We start from the raw sequence: 21,863 nt of genomic DNA, 5'->3' as shown, positions 1-21,863 counted from the left end.
TGACTCTCCGAATGGAGGTGAAAAAGTTAAAAATCAGGCTTTGACAGTTGGCGCCAAACAAGTAAGAAATTTCAGATAAATTTTGTGAAAAATCTAAACGTATGACAGACACTTTATTTGTCATTTCTGAAAATGCCATAGCGTGCACTGCGTGTTACTGATATTTTTAATGGAATCGGGCGGATTCTGGAGTATGCTGCACCTTCATGAAGATTGCCTATATTGGTATATTTTAGGTGTGATTTTGGCTGGGTGGGGGTAAATATAAATTGCTGTCAGTCATTTTTTGAAGGAGCAATGCATGCAAACTATTATTTTCTTCAATGTATGTCATATATCATTGAATAATGCTGTGCAACTGGTTATCTGCCTGTGAAACAGATTTTGAAATATTTGGAATTGTGTTTCTGGTCACACTGAAATACAAAATTTTTCATTTTTAGGTCCCCTGCCCCCTTACAGTACTCACTTACTGTACTGATCAGGGGAAAGTAACAGTTACTTCCCTTGATCAGTAAGAGTAGCTATGTGCGTGGGGTAAAAGTATTTGATTACATATTGTCTGATATCAGATAAGAAAACGTTTAAGAATACAATGTTGAAAGGTACACATGTGTTCTATGTCTGCCTTCGGGAGGCTGCCTATAAATTTATTTATTACTCAGCTTATTTTTCTTAAATTATACATCGGGTCTATATGCATGATATAGTGGTAATGTAAAACTGTAGGTTATAAACCACAGGTAAAATAAATAGGGTAGATATTATATAAGTTAATATTATCAATTAATGGGTACTTGTCGATTTATTTTTACGCACCATATGACTTGTTAATTGGAAGTTTAGGAAAATATTATAAAAGGTATAAAGCTACATGTATAACTTAAAGAAACATATTGTCATTCTAAAGACAGTATTTCTAAAAAAATCATTTCGACCTGTACTCTAAAGACTTTAAACAGTTGACTAGTTCGTAAAATTTAAATATCACTATCTTGCGTCAAAATAACTTAGTTTTAAAAGATGCTTTCCATGTTGAAGGCTCAGTGAGAATGTCGAACTCTGACAACACAGACCCATCATCTTAAACTCGGGAAAAACAGTTCTCTCTAATAATCAGATTATATTGCCTATCTTGGCGAATCGATTTGTCCGAGCTCGGCCATGTTATGCTTGTGAAATCATTTTACATTCTGTTTCTTTCAAGCGTTCCTCTACAGTTGATGATCACAGACCCGTAAGATTTAAAGTGTGCCGCGCCGGAGTAAATGATCGGTAGCAGAACCTTAGAACGTGTGTATAACTTCTTTATATTGAGAGTGGCCATCACAGTGGCGACCTGGGAATGTTATAAATAATATGTAAAAAATGTTACTTTAAAAGCACATTATCCCTCGGAAAATTATCTTAATCTTATCCTTATCTTAACAAAGAGCACACATGAGTTTAACAATGTTTGAATAACGGTTTTAGAACATGTAATATACTAAATTCCTGTAAAAAGTAGCACTAGATGTGAAATTATTTTACATAAATCTAGCAAAATATAAACAAAGAAGTATTTTGACTTCCATACAAAATACCAAAATCAATATAACTTTACTAAAGTAATAAACAATATTTCAGGTACTTTTCGAAGGAGCGAAATTCTGAAAACTATAATAGAATACCAAAAAATAAAAAGCTTTAGAGTAATGAAATTAAAAGCATTTCTAGGGCATAAAATCTAATCATATTTCAACCATACTTTCTATATAGATGTATAATTATACATGTCATTGTTAACATGATTTTTTGTTGATAATAACTTTTTTAATATAGAGGTATATCCAACAATATGATACAAATAATTTTAAACAAAATGTAATTTTATAGAATTTTTCGGTACAGGTATATAAATTTTAATTACACAAACATCTTCAGGTTTAGAGTCAATACTGTTATTATCTTGGAATGCAGGTATGAATATCACATTTGATCATCAATCATTTAGTTTCTATGCCATTTATTGTACTTTAAATGTCCTGATATAAATACGTAAATTATATAATCTAAAAATAGCTGCAGTATCATTGGTTAAAACAGTAGTCAACAGAACAAATCATAAAATAATATACATTAGGTGTAGTATCATATTCAGTGGCTGAATTGGGCTTTTTCAATCTAGAAATATAAGCAGACTCTTATACAATGACCATACAGCATAGGCTATTCACTACGCGTGTGCATAAAAAACAGAAGAAAAGGTGATCCCTCGGAAGCTTTAATCACAACAAAATAACGAGTAAATTGCAGACTCGGTTCGATTAAATCTGTATATGAGGTACATGAGGGATAATGAAAAAATGTAACCTCCATCGAGACCCCTAAAACTTAATTGTTGTATTCTGTTCTTTATTACATATTTCTCGATTCAAAACTAGCATACCTCACATTAATGATAATCGGTTTCACTACAGAGACAAATGCATTGTTTACGTTCCGATAGCAAATGAAAGTGTGATGTCATCATTTTAAGTGTTTCTTTTTCTCGCGCTTTAATAATGAAAAACAGTCAAATGCTGATTCTGTTTTGGTATTCCTTATAAGGCTTTATTTTCTGTGATTTATTTTCAAATCTTAAGCTGATCATATAATAAAACAATTATTGACGAATGATCCATTGAATATGATGTGATATTCAGCAATAAAATGTATCGACCAGATCAATGTTGTAGACAGAAATGTCCAGGAAGGTGTCCACCAGGACGAATTCAGAGTGTAGATGAGTGCATTGAAATTGTACGGCAAATGTTCATCAAAATTCAGACAAGCGCGGAAACAGACAGAAATCTTTAATATTCTTTCCTGACCACGTCTTGATATATAAGCACAAATACGCGACACTTTCATTATCAGAATCAACACTTTGACTAATATATGAATTCATGTAGGTTTGATGTTGATCAACGAGTTTCGCTTCTGTGTCGTTGATCCGTTAATAGGAGGGAAAAGATTCTTCCTTTGTCCAATTTTTTGACTTCTTCCAACATCCCTTGTATGATTCTGACCTTGTTGTATTATCAGTTTTTCAACGTTACGTAATATTATCCTTGTTTGATTGTCTCTATCTTCAATCCTATCAAGCAGATCATTTTTCATTGCTGCCATATCAGCTTTATGCCTTTTCCTAATTTTTCGAAACTCTTCAGACAAATTGTCATTCATTTCTCTAGCTTTGTTTATTTGTTCTTCCTTTTCAGCTACCGTGTTCTCTAGTGAAAGAATTTGTTTCCTTAGTCTATTCATTTCTTCTTCCATATAGGCTGACCGTTTAAGCAATTGTTTGTCATACTCCTCTTTTCTGTCATTGCCAACTTTTCTCTCACGTTCTATTTTATCCTCCATATCTTTTATAGCTTTTCCAAGTTTTTCTTTATTTCCTTTTAATCTCCTCATCTCTTCTTCTTGCTTTTCAACCTTTCGAAACATTTCTGACACGCGTTTGTCATGCATCTTTTTCAAATTGTGAGTTTCTTTCTTGTGCGTTCGAATCAAATCCTTCATTTTTGCATTCATCGTGGTTAAATCGTGCTTTAGATTTTGATTTATTTCATAAAGATATCTTTTATTCGGTTTAGATGTGTACAATGTAGTTGTTTCTCGAATCATATTCAGTTCTTTGTTTAAGTTACCAGAAACCATCACATAGCCAGATCCCTGAAATGAAATGTGTTATCTGTTTGTGCTAATATTCAAAACTTATTTCATGATAAGAATATTTTTGCAAGTGAATTTAAAAGATTAATGAATATTGTAAATGAATATTTGTATCTATTTAAAAGGCGGCAAGTAATATATATACTTGCTTGTGTCAGTCTTTAAAACAATGTTTTACATTGCTTTAGTTATGAAGATTTTCTAGCTTAATATACGAGTAAGAATATTAGATTGCACAAATTCAATTATGCACTTATTTTATTGTTATTTTATGTACAAAGAGCTTGTTAAATAAAAACGACAATGCACTGAATAATTGAAATAACTACAAAACTTTTTGTTCATTACACGTGTTTTTCGGGCAATAAAACAGTTATAAGAACATACCACTGAGCTTTCAGTAGCCATGATGGTTTTATAGTCCTTGTAGTCAGTCTAACACAATTGATCTTTAACTGGAATTAAAAACAGAAATCAATGATGTCATGTTATATATGTATATATTTCCTCTAAAAAATATTTTAAATGTCATGTGATTCTAATTTTAAAAAAGTGATTAACTAAATTGTTTGTTTTGTTTTTGTTGTTGTTTTTTTTCATCACAAAATAATATAATTAACAGATAAGAAGTCATGTATTTAAACACAATGAATATCTTAAGAAACAAATATATTTCAAAAGCCCATTACACACCCCGAATGCTATCTTTTTTATTTCTCAAAAATCTTTTTCAATTTTTGTATCTTGTTTCAGTTTCCAAACAAATTACTCATTTATTTTCCATATACGACATAAACTATATTTCCCTCTAGATCTTTGGCTCTTTATAATTGCAGTGAATTGGTATTTTGTATGGACGTCAAAATCCTACTTTGTTTAGGTTTTGCTACCTTTATGACACATCTATCATTTTTTTATTCGTTTATAATACTAAATGCAACACATGTTTACTCTTTCTATAGAATTAGAAAAAATAAATATTTCTGATGCATAATGTTTCTATTGTCTCCTCTGTAAAGTCCTGTTTTACCATTACAAACCATGATTGCAAAATTGCTATTTCTATACTTTAAAAATCTGTATAACTCGTTTAATATTATTAAATTGTGTTTACTTATTTGTGTCCCCTTAACTTTTGATATTTTTATGTCACAATAAACTTAAAGAGTGGAATACGATTTACCTCTGAACATTATGCGAGCTTGTTTTAAGTATTATTTAGACGTACGATGCTTTTCACGTACAGAATGATTCGTTAAAAATGAAATTGTGTGTGATAAAAGTATCAAAACGTAAACAAAGTGGCTTTTTGTTTCCATAATTTCATTAATGACCAAGATGCAAAAAACGGCCAATGAGTATCGTTTCAGACATACAAGTTTACATACAATGCTTATGAAAATAAATATAAAATCACGGTGGCTTACTGGGTCTTTTAAGGAGAATTATCATTGATAATCATTTATAGTTACAGGTTTTTGAGATATGTCTGTTGTTCATTTCACACTACATAAAAATGATAAATAAATGATATTATTTGTTGGTAAAAGTATAGTTTTTGTAAAATGAACTTAAAGTTATTATTTCATTTTTGTATGCTTTGACTTTGATCTTTCTAGATATTATATGTTTTATTTTTAGTTTTGAGAGGAACACAAACAAAGCCTTATATTTGTTAAAAAAACATCTATATCGATAATATATAGCTGATGTCATTTTTTTCTACAACTTAACATTCCAATGGCATCGTGCACCGTCTGTAACTTATGACCATACTAAATCACCCAAAGAAGCTTAACCATGAAAGTTATATACTTTTTTCAATATAATATTGCTATATGAAACATGCTTATTGGCACGCAATAAAACATGCCTGGTACTTGATTCAAAATTAATATTGTCAAAGAAAAATATCTTACCTCTAGAAGTAAAAATATAGAAAAATAAACCTTTTAAATCGTTTTTCCTTGGATTGTATAGATTTATTGAAAGTTTAGTAAGCGAACATAACATTTAAATATTTCACACAAAGTAATCGGTTTTCTAATCACCGACTATCAATAAAATTATACTCTCTTTTGTTTTATACGATTTTAACACCTTTATATTATTATTATGTGGCGTAAATGAAACAGTAGTATCTTATTTCACTGTCACCTATATGCTCTATGTCACAAACAAAAGGTAAGTCATTCTAGCAGGGGTTTAAATTCAAAATGTTATTTTGAATTTTTCGTTTAGTTCCGTGGACAAACGGATACTATGTTGACGTCAATGTAAATGCCGACGAAAATTTTGCGACATTATATATGAGTATTCTTTTGATTAGATGTTTATCAGAGGAGAATGGGACATAATTTGATAAAAAAAATATGTTCACAGTTACAATAGAATAAAGAACAGCATATGCATTTACATAAACAACTTCACATTATACGGTATTTAGTTTAAATGAGATTCATGATTTTGCGTATGTTCAATACTAAAAATATTGAACGAGTTGAATAGAATCATTTTATGCTGGCCTCTTTTACTGAACGAGATGAATAAAATCATATTATGCTGGCCTCTTTTACTGAACGAGGTGCATAAAATCATATTATGCTGGCCTCTTTTACTGAACGAGATGAATAAAATCATATTATTCTGGCCTCTTTTACTGAACGAGATGAATAAAATAATATAATGCGGGCCTCTTCTACTTAACGAGATGAATAAAATCGTATTATGCAAGCCTCTGCTTTATTCAACTTGTTCAATAAATACCGTAACGAATTACACACGAAAATAGTATTCGATTTATCACATATCTAAAATAAGAACGGTTAGCAGTTTACAGAAGTAGGTTATTTTATACTGTAACTAGCATTTATGTTACGTTTGTATAATATTGCAAATAGATGTATAATCTGATACATAAAATTATTAAAACAAACAATTTACCGAAAGAATGGGGATACGTATACAATGCATATTACTTTTAAATAGTAATATAACCTACTGTTTTGAGGGATGTGTGATTTATTTTGGATGTGCGCCATACCTGAGTTCCTTGACCTTAACAAGGAACATATAAAGAAGACATTTCATGGCTTCCCTGAAAGCATGGCTCATACATTATTCAAGTTAATGAACCGTTATAGATCTTTATCTTCATATAAAATGTCATTGCCATATTTTTTACGTAAATTGTCAAATATAATGTTTATGGAAGATTTGCTGCAGAATGCACATGTGGAAATGCTACTTTTGTCTCTATGGACATCGTATTGTAAAATGTCTATAATACTTTTATTGTTTCTGATTGAATCTAATATTCTTTAAATTTAGAAAAATCTGGCAAGATGGTAGAGCTACATCTAAGGACCAGAAACAAACGTTTGTTTAAGACTTGTAGGGATTTGCCACAAAATTGCCAACTGTCTTTACTATTTTAATAAGCACCAGAACAAACACACAGTTCTTTCAATTTTATTCTGTTTTATTTAAGCAGATTAAGAGAAATTATTGTTACGAAAGACCATTATGATTTGGTTTGGGTTTTTTCTGTGTGTTGTCTTTGATTTTTATTTTTATTTGTTTGTTTCTTTTTCTGTTGTTGTTGTTGTTGTTGTTGTTGTTGTTGTTGTTGTTGTTGTTGTTCCTGTTGCTTTTGTTGTTGTTGTTCTTGTTGTTGTTGTTTGTATTTTTTAATATATTTTTTTTATTTATTTATCTATTTATTTATTTTTATTTGGGGGGGTGGGGGTCTTTTCGGTGGGGCTTAAAGCTGTTGTTTATTTTTCATCCAATGAAATGACCTAGAAAATATTTTTGATTGTCAATTCCGCATAAAATACTTTAAACAGTGTTTGTTATAGTCATACAATTACCCGATGATAAAATGATTTAAATCAGCTCAAAATAAGCGACGTGGGTGGAACTTTGATCTACATACCGTATCGTATAATATACGAGAATAAACGCGACGTTTAAATAACTGGTCCAATCACGCTTTTGAGGACAGTTTATGCAAAATAACCTATAGAAATAAAGATATACATGGTTCCATTTAAATGTCGTGTTTATTAGGATTTACAAAATGAAGGTCAACGAATGAATCAGATGGTAATAACAAAAAACTAAACGTTTTAACTCTGCTTTATAAATCTTCAATCGTCTAACTATTTGTAAACTTTGTAAATCGAATACCACTTCTCTAGGTAATAATCCTTATCACGATTTATGACGTTATGACAAGGAAATTGTTAAAGATCCTGTTACTCAATTTTTTATGGCTTTTTATCATACATATAATGATCAAATGAAGATTTATCAATAATATAAGTTCCAAAAAGCATTATTTGTAAGTATATTACCGAATTTTCATTTCATGTTAATAAAGGGAGGTAATTCAAAATTTATTTTCTATAAAGTCTAAGTCAAATTTTTCATAAAGAAATGAAAGCATATTTATTAATGATTACATATAATGGGGAGAATTTTTTGCAGTACAAACTTTACATATTCTTCGATTTTTGAAAATTATTTTGGAAGCATAATTATATATACAAATTCACTCGAGTATGGTAACAACCTTAATTACAACATACAGGATCTGTAAATGTTTGTCCAACTTTTTTCGTCCAATAAAAATGCTCATGTTATAGAAGTTCCGTCATGGGGACTCCGTGGCCGAGTGGTTAAAGTCGTTGACTTGAGATCACAGGTCCCTCACCACTGTAGGTTCGATCCTCACTCGGGTCGAAATCTTTCATGTGAGGAAGCCATCCAGCTGGCTTACGGAAGGTCGGTGGTTCTACCCAGGTGCCCGCACGTGCCTGAAATAATGCCCGGAGGGGCACCTGGGGTCTTCCTCCACCAATAAAGCTAGAAAAAAATCGACGACAAATCTCGGCGGGACGCTCTAGGATGACCCGACTTGAGTGTACGGTCGCCCATATGGGCTTTCCGGCGGCGACCTTAAATAAACGCATCAAAAAAAAAAGAAAAAAAAGTTCCGTCAGTCTATCCTCAGTAGAGTTTTTTTAGCATTTATTAATCCCTCTACCTGGACAAACGCTACGCATGCATAGAAAATGTGACAGAAACTAAGTAAGACCCAAATAAGGAAAATATTAAATGTCTTAATTAGCTACAGTCGCTCGCTACTCTGTCCCCGTTTTAGCTGTTTAACACGTTTAATTATGTTTATTATATTCGACTATTACATCGATTACAATGTTTTATTTTGAAGTCATTGCTATATTTAGATTTGAAACACACACGTCATTTACACGCTTTTTGTGGGGTTTTTTTTCTTGCTATTTTTTTTCTCAGGAAAACCGTTGAAATCATGGTTTAAAATCAAGAAATCATTATATATTTGCCAGTAGTGATGTTCAAAAATTGTATAACAAAATTTATCATATACAGCCATTAATTGCCGACAAAGGTTTGAACGATTTATCTGAAATACAAGTAAGTTATATTTTATCTTATATCATTTTAATTTAATATCTGTTTTGTTTTGCACGGGTTTAAAATTATTCAACTAGTGGCGTTTACTATTTCTGTATCTAGTTAGTGTTTTCATATTTTTTTATTTCAAAATTTATAATTATTATGAATGTGCTTCATATAATGGTAATGAACAATAAAAATAAATATTAAGTTTGAAATTTCAGATGCATTATTTTAAAGTACAACAGTATTTTCAAAAGTCAGTATCATTTGGAGGAGGCATATTTTTGTTTGACTTCTTGCAATATTTGTATAATCGTTAACTTTAAATGACTCAGTGAATGGGCCTTCAATGGGCACATTTTCCATAATATTTCAAATAGTGATTAAAATACTAATAAAAAGAACATCAGAAATGTGTCATTTAGATTATCTTATAAAATATTTTCTTGAATGGACATTTATATGAGGAATAATATTATATTGTTTTGGAACAATTTTTCATTTGCTATATAGAGATATGTTGTATCAGATTATGTATCTTTCACTTTCCAACATCCATATATGATTTCCTCGCGGTTTACTATAACATATGGTAGTAGTAACTACTTGAAAGGAATTGGCCTATATAACATGTATAATTGAAAGGTATGAACTACAACAAATAATTACGTTGATTTAGCATCACAAATAAAAAAAACACGAAAACTTTGTACATAGATGTTGTTGGCAAATGTGAGATACATGATCTGATAGTACATTGTACATATATTTATATAGAAGATAATATGTTGTTTCAGTGCAAAAAAAGAAGTTTTTATCACTAATCATAAAAATTTATACTAAATCACTAGGACCTGAATCAACATTTTGTCAAGCAATATTTCACTAGATTATCCAAATGATACATTTCTATAGTTTTATCAATAAAAATACTTTCGGAAAATGTGTCGATTATACCCTTTTTACTTTAAACAATGTCATTATTTATCACATTAGAGATCTTCCTTTATGGACCAACTCACTTTAAACTGGAGGGGAGTACATCTAGACTCTCCTTTTTGTTATGTAATGCTTAAAATGCTTAAAACAACAATCCTCGTGATTTCATGTTTGGTAAACTTCAACGAAAATTCAAAATACTTTATTAATTTGTCAAATGATCAAATTAATTGATTAAGGTTATCTTTAGCCACTTATCAAACTAACATGTATTTTATAATACAAAAAAATACAAATATTAAAAAATAGACATAAATTTTACACGTGTTATGTATTTTAAAAGATAGTTAGTGTTGTTCACCTCCAGAACAATTCACTAAATACCCTTTGGATTTAAAAAGTTAATTCCTATATTGAACTGTCTTCACTTGTTGAACAAACGAATTTCGTATTTCAAAAAAATCATACCAAATAGCGTACATATATTAACATATATTGATAACATTTAAAGGTGTAGCTATTTTTCAATGATCTCGATATTTTAGTTAATATTTAAGTTAAAACTGGGAATAGTGTCCTTATGTAGGCTCTGTAAATTTTCCATTCGCCTACTAGTTTTTTGTATATCATCAAAAAATAAATGGATAAAGTTTAAACCTCCTGTCCTGTCCTGATACTGAATTACAAATATTTTGGCTGACGTATTGAAATTAGCACAATAGTATTACGAAATTTGGCAGACCTAGTAAGTTTAATGTGAGGAAAATCAGCGTGATCTTAAAATCAATTACAATGATAGCTTATGTCTTAATGAGCTGTTTATGTAAGTAGAAACAATAAGTTTCGTAAACATTTTTATTCATTTTTTTAAACATGACTTAATTAATTCCTACTGTCATTTTAGATTTATAAATCCGTCAATAAACCTGCAGTTTATTTGCCAACAGTGATACCACATGTATCTACAGATTATTATCCCTAGTATGCATAGTTTTGTAGTTAACTAAATTTAAACTGGTTTTTTATTAAATACAAATAAAAAATAACTTATCAAATGAGGCTGAAAATGAGATTTACTCCAAATATGTATAAAAAATGAAATACCTGTGCATATCCAGGACAAAATAACACTTTCGTAAAGTTACATTCCATACGCAAAATTAGTTGTTTTTATTACGATCTAGTGAAAGCATGCGAAAGTGGCTCTCTATCACCTGTATATATCTTCCTCTTTCAAGTCGTTTTCTTAGCAGAAATGTCAGCTCTAAAATAAGAAGAAATTTAATACAGACAATTTACTTACATTTATGCGAAGCCTTTGATAATGATTTTACTTTGCATTTTGTTTTGTTCCAATTGTTCAAAGGCATTGCTTTATTTTCAGTAGTACTACACACTGTTTTTACGGAATGACAAACATTTTAGATTTCATAATCAAAACTGTATCAGCACATCTGTAGATGTTTCTTAATTTAAATGATGCGCCCATTTCAAATCAATGGCATTTGCATAATATATTGGAAATAAACTTATCAACAACTCCCAGCATTAAATTACAATTTCTTTACATGTCTAGTTTCTTAGCGTAAGTTAGACCGAAATACCGTATCCGTTCTGTTTTCTCATACTTTTGTGTTCGAGGTCCTTATCCGTAGACTGACGGAAAGGGCCGAGTAGTTGCGATTGTGTTTTGGGCGTACCTCGATATCGTGACTTGCATTTATTTATTTTTCTGTATTTCTTTTCTTTTCCAGTACACAACTTAAATTGAGAGGGAGGATATATATCAAAGATGTCAATTTATTCAAAAAGCGAATTGGACGTAAGTTTCACTCGTCTAAATTAATTCCGTTTATTGTGTTCCTTGGGGTACAGTTTTGCAATTTATATTATTTCTTAGTCTTCATAAATATGTATCTTTTGATAGTTGATCATAAACGTTTTGGTTTCAATTTTCCACAGCATAAACAATGTAAATTTGTGTTTGAATTGCGATTTTCTTCCACATTTCAGGACACTTCATATTTGATTGTTAGTGCCCCTCCCCTTTATAACAGACGTTTGGATACCTGTACGAGTAGTTTGAATATATATATGAAAAACCAGATTGGAAACAAGTCAGAGTCATGAATAAAAGCTTATCTAATCAGATTCAAGCTTTAAAGAATGACCTGAATAAAAAGACAAAAGAACTTGAAGTCTTAAAAACTGAAAGGAAAAAAGAAAAGGATGAAAAAAAGAAGCTTAAAAGAGAAATGACACTGATAAAACATGATCTTTCAACAAAAAATGAGGAAATGAAAGCAAAAGAAAAAAGCCATATGGAAGAAATACAAGCGTTAAAGTTTGAAATAGAATCGCTTGAGACAACTGAAAGAAAATTGAGAGAAAAAATCAAAGCTTTAGAGGAAAACAATGACACAGAGGAGTATGAGAGGGAGAGACAAACCATGTTAAAATCTGAAATTGAAATAAAGGAACTTAGAGAGACAATCGAAGGTCTTGAAATGGCACTAAAAGAAAAAGATCAACTCTTAGAGAATAAGGTAGCAGAAGCTTTCATCATGGAAAAGGGCTTTGAGAAAATGACAGGAGAAATGGCTAGCTTACAATTAGGTCAAAAGGAAATGAGGAATCAATTCATGGAGGAAATAACGCAGGTAAAGCACATAATGCAAGCTGCTTTTTCGGCCAGTCAAATTTGCCCCGTGAGTCATTGTCAAGCACAAATGCAGTACCCAAAGCGAGAAAAAGCTGATGAATTCTTACCTCCGATAATAAAAAATAAACAAGACAAACAAGACAAACCATGGAGACATTAATGAAATGATTGCTAATTGAGGTTGTATATTATTTTGATGTTACTGTAAATACTATTTGTTAGGCTCATTTTTGTAATGACAAACAACAAGGCTTCTTTAGAAATTAGCGAATCTTGAGTCACAAAAGCCCTCAAAATAATACACATCGTGTGTTAACAAATGAAAGCAGTAAAATAACAACGTGTATAATCATTCTTGCTTACATTTATTTCTCTGTTGTACAAATTGTTTTTCACATTGATTGAGTAACCACTCGAACTTAAAATTCATATAAAGATTGTAAATGTGTCATTATTATACATATATACTGTGCTCCTCTTAGTTCACGGTACTTAACACTTTAAAACAGTAAAGAAGACAAAAAATAAACTTACACTACAAAAACTTTCATAAACTGTATCATTTAGTCATTTTTCTGCTATATGACACAAGGAAACAACAATATATTCAATCAAAATAAGTTTTAATTTGTCAGATGTAGACCGTGTGTCGGCCATTTTGAAAACAGTATGTCATCATTTAACTCGCGGTAACGGTGTTTTATTTCAGTTTTTTTCATGTTTCAGTTAAAATTTCTTCATGTTATTTTACATAATTTTAAATATTAAAAGTATCTTTACATTGTAACTCAAAATTTTTCTTTCAACAAACAAGAACATTGAGAAAATGATGATTGTTTCAAACGTATGCACAAATTTAATGGACTATTGTTGTTTTTTGCAGAAGTTTGTAAAATGTTGTTCAGTTTTACGTAAAAATCTATAGATTTAAATTATTTTGCACAAAAACTTTGTTGTTAAGGTGTTTGAATAAAATATGTCAGTTCTGACCAATTTTAACACTTGTCACATGAAAATATGCCATTACCGTGAGATAAGTGATGACGCGGAATTAGTTATGTTGAGTATACATATTAAGTTACATTTCGGAGATCTGGAGCTGTTTTTTATTGTTGTTTTTCTTTTGTACCTTTTTGTTTATTTGTTGTTGTATTTCTTATTTACTTATTTTTCTAGCATTTATTTATTCATTTATTATTATCATTTTGTTTTATTATTATTTTGTTTTTTTAGGGAGAGTTGGGGGTTTGGGTTATTTGTTGTTGTTTTATTTCCTTATGCTGTGCGTACTTCTGTATCAACATGATGAAATAAATAATATTTGTATTGAAGTGAAAGAGTGTTGGAATTATTGGCAAATAGAAACAATCCGGCAATTGTAAGATCACCCTTAACAAAAAGTCTAGCAAATGTCACGTACAAAAATGATACATTTTCTTACATGAAAGAACAATTTGCTTTTTCTTTTTTTGATTTATTACATATACATTGTATATGGTGTTAATAATTTTGCTTCCTCCTCGCCAAGCACTTTTGTTATCCCGATTCGATGCGGTACCCGCTGGATATGCAGTACCAAACTCCGCGCACCGGTTACGCTACGGCCAGTAACCCTGTAAGGGGAGATCACTGCGTAGGAGATTGGTGCAGTACTTGTGTGTCTCGTACATATGCTGTCCATCCGACTTGATAAACGCCCAAAACTGACACTGATGAAGACTCGTATTATTTCCGTCTGTTCATGGTCGGTACGGTATTAGTAAACCGTCCGTGCCACGCTAGCATCCGCTAAAGCAAAATCAAACATTAAAATTTTAGATACTTATATGAATTAGTGAAATGTTAAAAGAAACAGATGTGGGCCTAAGATTCTCAACACATGTTAAGACCAAGTGTAGAACTGCCATGTTAAATTATTTGAGAATAAAGAGCATTCGCAAATATCTGACTCAGGACGTCACGAAAATCCTAGTACTGTCGCTTGTAATCTCACATTTGGATTATTGCAACGCTATATTGTTTGGCATTTCAGAAAGTGAGTTACAGAAATTACAGCGTATCCAGAATATGTGCGTTAAACTTGTTTTGCAACGCGGAAAATATGATAGTTCCAAAGACTCTTTGTTGGAACTGCATTGGTTACCAATTAAAGCTAGGATCAATTTTAAAATACTATGTACAATGTATAACTGTTTTATGGGCAATGCTCCGGTTTATCTAACAGAACTGTTAAAAAAAGTTAAAAATTTTCAAAAATTCTATTTTTTTTAAAAAATTTGTTTTTTTTTTTTTTTTTTTTTTTATTTTTTTATTTTTTATAAATTTATTTTTAAAAAATTTTTTTTTAAATTTTTTTTATTATCTTTTTTTTTATATTTTTTTTTGTTTTTTTTTAAAAAGGGGGTTTTTGGGGTTATTTTGTTGTTTTTTCCTTTTATCCTGTCCCCGTACTCTAAAAAAAACCCAAACATTGTTTTAAATTTTTAAATAATTTAATTTTAAAAAAAAAAGTGTGGGAAATTTAAAATGGCCAATGTAATGTTTTTTTTGAAAAAAAAAATTCGAAAATTTGTAAGGCCCAACCCTTTTAACAAAAAGTTAGGGCAAAAAGTATTTTAAAAAAAAATAAAAATACTTTTTTTTTCCCAAAAAAGGGAAAATTGTTTTTCCCTTTTTTTGAATTTTTTACTTTTAAAAAAACTTTTTAAAAATATTGGTTTGTTAATTTTTTTGGGCTTCCCCTTTTTCCTCGAAGAAAACTTTTTTTTTAAATTGGATTTTTTTTCCCCTTTGGAAAAAATTTTTAAACCAAATTTTTGACCTTTTAACTCTCGGAAAAAACCCTGAAAAAAAAGGGAATTTAAAAAAATGCAAAAAATTTTGATTTTTCCCTTTTTTGTTGTCTCGGTAATTATGCTGTAAGATTAAAATAAAAAAACTAAAAAACTTTTTTTACTTTTAATTATTTTTTTTTTTTTTTTTTTTTAAAAATTTTTTTATTTTTTAACTTTTTTTACAGGGCTGAATTTTAAAAGGGAAAATCAAACTTTTTTAAAATTTTTTAAATTTTTTAAAAAATAAATATTTTAAAAAAGGGGTTTTAAAAAAGAACGGGATTTTTGTTATTAGGGCTTATGGGAACATTAATTTTTAACATTCGTCAAGGGGTGTATGGTTTCACAAGTAATTAAAATAGGGTGCCCAAACGAGAAAACAATGGGCAAACTATAAAAATTAAAATGCATCTTTCGAAGGGGATAAAAGTTGTTGGAGCCTACACATCACAGCCAAGCCGTACAAAATGAATTAAAAAAGAAACCTTTCATATTCATTAATTTCAAAACAACCAACTATAAAAAAACTATAAAAATAGAGTGGGAAAAAGAAGGACAAATATATCACAAAAAATTTAACGTCGTTTTTGAAGATGTCTAGTCCCCTTCTTTGGGGTTTTTTACTTCGCAATCGTGTTTATGGGGGGGAGAGGATTGAGGGTTTTTTAAAGGCCATCAGGAAAGATGGCACGAAACATTTTTGGCCGGGTTTTGCACAGGTGCAAACCCGGGTTATTTTTGGTGATTTGGGCGGGGGGTCGGGGGAAAAATTTTTGTAAATTTCTCGACAATTAACACAGCCTTTTGATATTTGCTTTAAGTTTGACGTGTGGTCCATAAGTGGTTTCGTTTCACAATTTTTCAGTTTATTCTTTTTTAAATTTTTTCAAAAAATTATTTTTTGTTTTTGGTTTTTTTTTTTTTTTTTTTGTTTTTTTTTTTTTTTTTTTTTTTTTTTTTTTTGTTTGTTTGTTGTTTTGTGTTTTTTTGTTGTTGTTGGTTTTGTTGTTTTTGGGTTGGGGGGTTTGGTGGTTTTTTTGTATTTGTTTTTTTTTGATTTTTTTTATTTTACTTTTGTTTTTTTGGGGGGGGCTTGGTGTTGTTTTTTTTTGTTCTAAAAACACCTAAAAATATTCTGTTTTCAATTCCGCAAAAAATACTTTAAAAGTGCTTGTTATAGTAAAAATTACCAATATAAATGATTTTAATTAATCAGCTAAAAGAATGACGTGGGTGGAATTTTTTGACCTACTTTCGTATGCACGGGGAAAAACGCATTTTAAATAGATGGTTCTATAAACGCTTTTGGGGACAGTGTTGCGAAATATTGAAAAAAAAATTTAGACATTGGACGAAAGGGAAAATAAAGTTTTATATCTTTTTTAAATGGGTGTTTATTGGGATTTAAAAAATTAGTTCACAAAATAAATCAATGAAAAAAAAAACTTTTTTAAAAAGCTGTCAACCCGCTCACTTTTTAAATTTTAAACGTAAACTAAGAAAATTTTGTAAATCAAACCATTTTCTAGGTAATTTTAACACCTCCTTTTCACGAAAATGAGTAGGCAAACAAAAAATTGTTTTATTTTTTTTAAATTTTAAAAAAAACCATTTTTTAAAAGGGCCCCGTCATTATCCTCCGGGTAAATTTTTTTAAAAAGCTTTAATTATCCCTCCCCATAGTGGAAAAGGTCAAAAATAAGTAATTGACAAAAAATAAGGAAAATATTAACGTTTAAATTTTAACTCAGCCGCTCCTCGCTGCCCCGTTTAGCTGTTTAAAAAGTTTTAAATTTTTTTTCTTATTTGCCTAATAACATTGTTTTCCCAATGCTTTTTATATTTCTTTTTTATAGTCATGCTTTTTTAATTTAAAAAACACCCAGCCCATTTACCTTTTTTGTTGGGGTTTTTGTTGCCTTTTTTTCCGTTTTTTAAATTGGGGTTTAAAATTTTAAGAGGGGGTTTTTATATCAAGAAATCATTAGATATTCGCCAGGAATGATGTTCAGAAATTGTATGACTAAACTTATCATCGAAGAAATTTAAATACAGCCTTTTTTGGGCCAAAAATTTAAAAATTATCTAAAATACAAGTAAGTTTTTTGTTATTTTATACCCTTTAAATTTTAATATTGTTTGTTTTGCGGGTTTAAAATTTAATCATGGTGGCTTTAAACTTTTTTGACTAGTTAGTGTTTTTCATATTTTTTTTTTCAAAATTGAAAATTTAATTATAAATTTGTGCTTCATATAATGATAATGAACAATAAAAAATTTAAAATATGTTTAAATTTTTGATGCATTTTTTTAAAATTTTCAACAAATTTTTCAAAATCAGTATCATTTGGGGCAAATTTTTGTTTTGACTTCTTCCCAATATTTATAATCGTTAAAATTTTTAATTGACAAAAGTGAATGGGCCTTAAAAGGCACCCTAAACATTTAATATTTTCAAAAAATGATTAAAATACTGATAAAAAAACTTAAAATGTGTCATTTAGATAGTTTATAAAATTTTTTCTTGGGAAAAAATTTAAAATTTTTATTTTTTGTTTTGGTTTTCAATTTATTTTTTTGTACATGAGATAGTTGTTTAATTTTTTATTTTCACTTTCAACATCCAAAAATTATGATATTTCTGGGTTTACTATAAAAATTAGGAGAGTAATTTAAAATTTAAAATTTTTAAAAAAACATAATTTTTTGAAAAAATAATTACAACAAAAAAAAATTACGTTGATTTAGATCAAAATAAAAAAAAAAACAAAAACTTTGAAAATGGTGTTTGGCAAGTGAAAAGATCATGATCTGTTGTACATTGTAAAATTTATTTTAAAAAAAGATTATATTTTTTCGTGCAAGAATTGTTTAAAACCTTTAAATTTAAAAAAATGTTTATCTAAATTCACTTAGAATGAATAAAAAAATTTTTCAAGGGAAATTTTAAAATTATAAAATTTGAAAAAAATTTTTTTATAGTTTTTTTTCAATTATTTGAAAACTTTCGGAAAATGGGTGTCATTATACCCTTTTGATGTAATTAATTAAAAATTTTATTACATAAGGATTTTTCCTTTAAATTATTAAAAATGAAGGGGAGTAATTTACCTCTTTCTTTCCTTTAATGTTTTAAATGCTTAAAAACCAACAACCTTTTGGATTTCTTTTTTGGTAAACTTCAAAGAAATTTTTTTTTTAAAAAAATACAAAATTAAATTTTTGGGTTTTCAAAAATTGTTTTTAAATTTAAAAAAAAAAATTTTTTAAAAAAAAAAATTTTTTTAGGTTATTTTTTTAAAGGGCATTTTTTTATTAAAAAACCCCTTTCCCCCCATTGGGGTTTTAAAAAATTTTTTTTTAATGACAAAAAAATTTTTTACAAAAATATTTTAAAAAATAAAACTTTTAAATTACTTTTTTGTTTTGTTTTTTTTTTAAAAAAATAGTTAAAAGTGGTTTGGGTTAAAAAACCTTTTCGAAACAATTTCCACCAAATACCCTTTTTGGGGGGGGGAAAAAAAAAACCACCCCGATTTCCCTAACAAATAGCTTAAACAGAAAAAGTCCCGGACCGGGATTCAATCAAAAACGACCAGCGGGCCTAGTTTCGCGGCCTTATTGAAAAATAATAAACCCAGCAAAAAAATATGTTTTTCGTTTTCCTTTCCCCCACTAGATTTTTTTTTAAAAAAAAAGTTATCAAAAATAAATAGACCCGGGTTTAAAAAGTGTATGTAACTGTGTTTATTTACTTATCCCAAATTTAAAATTTTTGACAGACGTATTGAAAATAGCAAAATAAAAAATATTATAATTTGGGGGAGACCTAATAAATTATGAAGGAAAAACAGCTTCCAAAAAAAATAATTACAAATGATACCATCTCAAAATGGGCTTTTTTTAAATTAATGTTTCGTAACCTTTATGAAAATTTTTAAAAACTGATTTAAATTACTTCCTTCTATCATTTAAGAATTTAAAATTTTCTGGAATTTTAAACCAATCATGTACATTTGTAAATAGTATTTTTAAATTAAAATCTACAGAATTATTTGGGTCAAAAGCCATATTTTTGGAAGTTAAACTAAATTTAAATTAGTTTTTTTTTCCATTAAATACAAATAAAAAATAACTAATCAAATAAAAGGCTAAAAAAAATGAATTTTTTTTGAAATGAGATTTAAAAAAAATTTGCAGCTTTTTAATAAAAAAATTTTTTTAATAACAGACAATTTATTTACATTTATGCGAAGCCTTTATAATGAATTTTCTTTGCATTTTTTTTTTTCCCCAAATTGTTCAAAAGGATTTCTTTTTTTTTTAGTGTACCACCCCTTTTTTTTACGGAACCGCAAATTTAAAGATTTTAATAATCTTTAATGTTTTTTTTAATTTAAAATGAATCCCCCCATTTAAAATTTTTTGGATCTTAAATATATTTTTGAACTGGTTTTTTTGGGTTTTTTAGGGTATTTTCAAAAATAAAAAATCACTACCGCCCCCTAAACATGGTTTTGAATAGTAACGTAAAGGATTTTTATTGTTTTATATTTTATTTTTATTTTATTTGAAATTTGTTTGTAGTTTTTTGAATTATTGTTGGGGGGGTTAAGTTTGTTTTGATATCTTTAATTTATTTTATTTTTTTTTATTTTTTTTTTTTCCCGCATTTTAAATTTGAAGGGAAGGAGAATAAAGCTTATTATCAAAAAGAAATTTTATTTTTTCAAAAAAGGAAATTGGCTAACTTTTTTAAAATCGTTTTTATTTAAATTTTATTTTTTTTTTTTTTGGGTTTTCCTTGGGATTTTTTTCAATGAAGTTTTTCAAATAAAAATTAATATTTAAATAAAAATTTTAGTTTTTCTTTAAATTTTGTATTTTTTGATATTTTTGATATAAACGTTTTTGTTTTTTTAACTTTTTTCCACGCTTAAACAGTGTTTTTTTTTTTTTGTTTTAAAAATTGCGATTTTTTTTTCCCAGGTTTTCAATATTTTTTAAATTGTTGTGGGGGCCTTTTTTCCCCTTATAAACAGACGTTTGGGACACCTGCCGAGGTGTTTTAAAAAACATATTGAAAAAAACCCGATTGGAAAAACAATCAAGCTCTTTTAAATAAAAAGCTTTTACTAATTCGATTCAAGTTTTTTAAAGGAATCCCTTTAAAATAAAAAGAAAAAAGAACGGGAGGTCTTGAAAACCTAAAATTTTGAAAAAAAGAAAGGATGAAAAAAAAAAAGTTAAAAAAAAATGGGCCACTGTTTTTAAAAAACCATTTGATTTTAACAAAAAAAATAAAAATAAAAAAAAAAAAAAAGGAAATTGGAAAAAAATAAAAGGTTAAAGTTTGAAAATGGGGTCGCTTGGACAACTTGAAAAAAAAATTTTGTTGAGGAAAAAATCCAATTTTAAAAGGGGGAAAAACCAAGGGGCAAGGGGTATGAAGGGAAGAAAAAACATGTTAAAATTTTTGAAAGGAAATTTAAGAATTTAAAAGAGAAAATTTAAAAAAGGTTTTTTAAAAAATTTGGCCCATTTAAAAGAAAAAGTTTCAAACTTTGGGAAAAAAACGGGAGAACTTAATCATGGAAAAGGGGCTTTGGAAAATTTAAAACGGGGGAAAATTTTGGCGTTACAATTATCAAAAGGAAAAGAGGGAAATAATTTTTGGTTTTTTAAAATAACCAAGGTGAAATTAATTGGCAAAATTTTTTTCGGCCCGGTAAATTTGCCCTACATTTTCCCAAACACAAATCAGGTTTAACCCCAAAGCAAAAAAAGCTAGATTTTTAAATTTATTTTTGGAGCAGTTTTTTATGTTGTTATTTCCTTTTTGTTCTTTTTGGTTTATTTGGTTGTTGTCTTATTTTTTTTATTTATTTTTTTTACATGTATTCATTTATTGTTTATTTATTATTATTATTGTTATTATTATTATTATTATTATTATTTTATTATTATTATTATTATTATTGTTGTTGTTGTTGTTGATGTTGTTGTTGTTGTTGTTTGTTGTTGTTTTGGTTTTTGAGGTGTTGTTTTATTTCCTGATACTTCTGTATCAACATGTTAAATAAATAAAAAATATTTGTTTTGAAGTGAAAGAGAGTCTGATTTTAATGGCAAATAGGTAATGGTTGTGTGGATGAAAACAATCAGGCAATGATTGTAAGATAAGCCTGAACGAAATGTCTAGCAAATGTCACATACAAAACTTTTACTTGAAAGAACAATTTGCTTTTTCTTTATTGATTTATTACATATACATAATTGTGATT

At 28.5% G+C, this 21,863-nt stretch overlaps 2 protein-coding genes across 2 annotated transcripts; one reads left to right on the top strand and one right to left on the bottom strand.

The window, feature by feature from the left end:
* Positions 1–2,068: 2,068 nt before the first annotated feature.
* On the bottom strand, positions 2,069–4,164 carry LOC132747228 (probable DNA double-strand break repair Rad50 ATPase). The gene is made up of 2 exons (XM_060736557.1): positions 4,087–4,164; positions 2,069–3,699 (listed from the first exon to the last, which is right to left on the bottom strand). The coding sequence occupies exons 1-2, from the start codon at positions 4,105–4,107 to the stop codon at positions 2,926–2,928; spliced, it is 795 nt and encodes a 264-aa protein (XP_060592540.1). The 5' UTR covers positions 4,108–4,164; the 3' UTR covers positions 2,069–2,925.
* A 4,851-nt stretch (positions 4,165–9,015) lies between these two features.
* Positions 9,016–13,958, top strand: LOC132747227 (uncharacterized). The gene is made up of 3 exons (XM_060736556.1): positions 9,016–9,159; positions 11,838–11,905; positions 12,097–13,958. Exon 3 carries the CDS (start codon positions 12,210–12,212, stop codon positions 12,903–12,905), a length of 696 nt encoding a protein of 231 aa, XP_060592539.1. The 5' UTR covers positions 9,016–9,159; positions 11,838–11,905; positions 12,097–12,209; the 3' UTR covers positions 12,906–13,958.
* Positions 13,959–21,863: the final 7,905 nt, after the last annotated feature.

Source organism: Ruditapes philippinarum, unplaced genomic scaffold (assembly GCF_026571515.1).
Source record: "Ruditapes philippinarum isolate M1 unplaced genomic scaffold, ASM2657151v2 ctg4721_1_1_1_1, whole genome shotgun sequence".
Classification (NCBI taxonomy): Eukaryota; Metazoa; Mollusca; class Bivalvia; order Venerida; family Veneridae; genus Ruditapes; species Ruditapes philippinarum.
This window is presented reverse-complemented; position numbering and strand designations above follow the sequence as displayed.

Coding starts and splice junctions, on each gene's coding strand:
- LOC132747228 (XM_060736557.1), bottom strand. CDS start 4,107: ATGGCTACTGAAAGCTCAGTG. Junction 3,700..4,086: donor TGGCTACTGAAAGCTCAGTG/GTATGTTCTTAT, acceptor ATTTCATTTCAG/GGATCTGGCTATGTGATGGT.
- LOC132747227 (XM_060736556.1), top strand. CDS start 12,210: ATGAATAAAAGCTTATCTAATCAGATTCAAGCTTTAAAGAATGACCTG.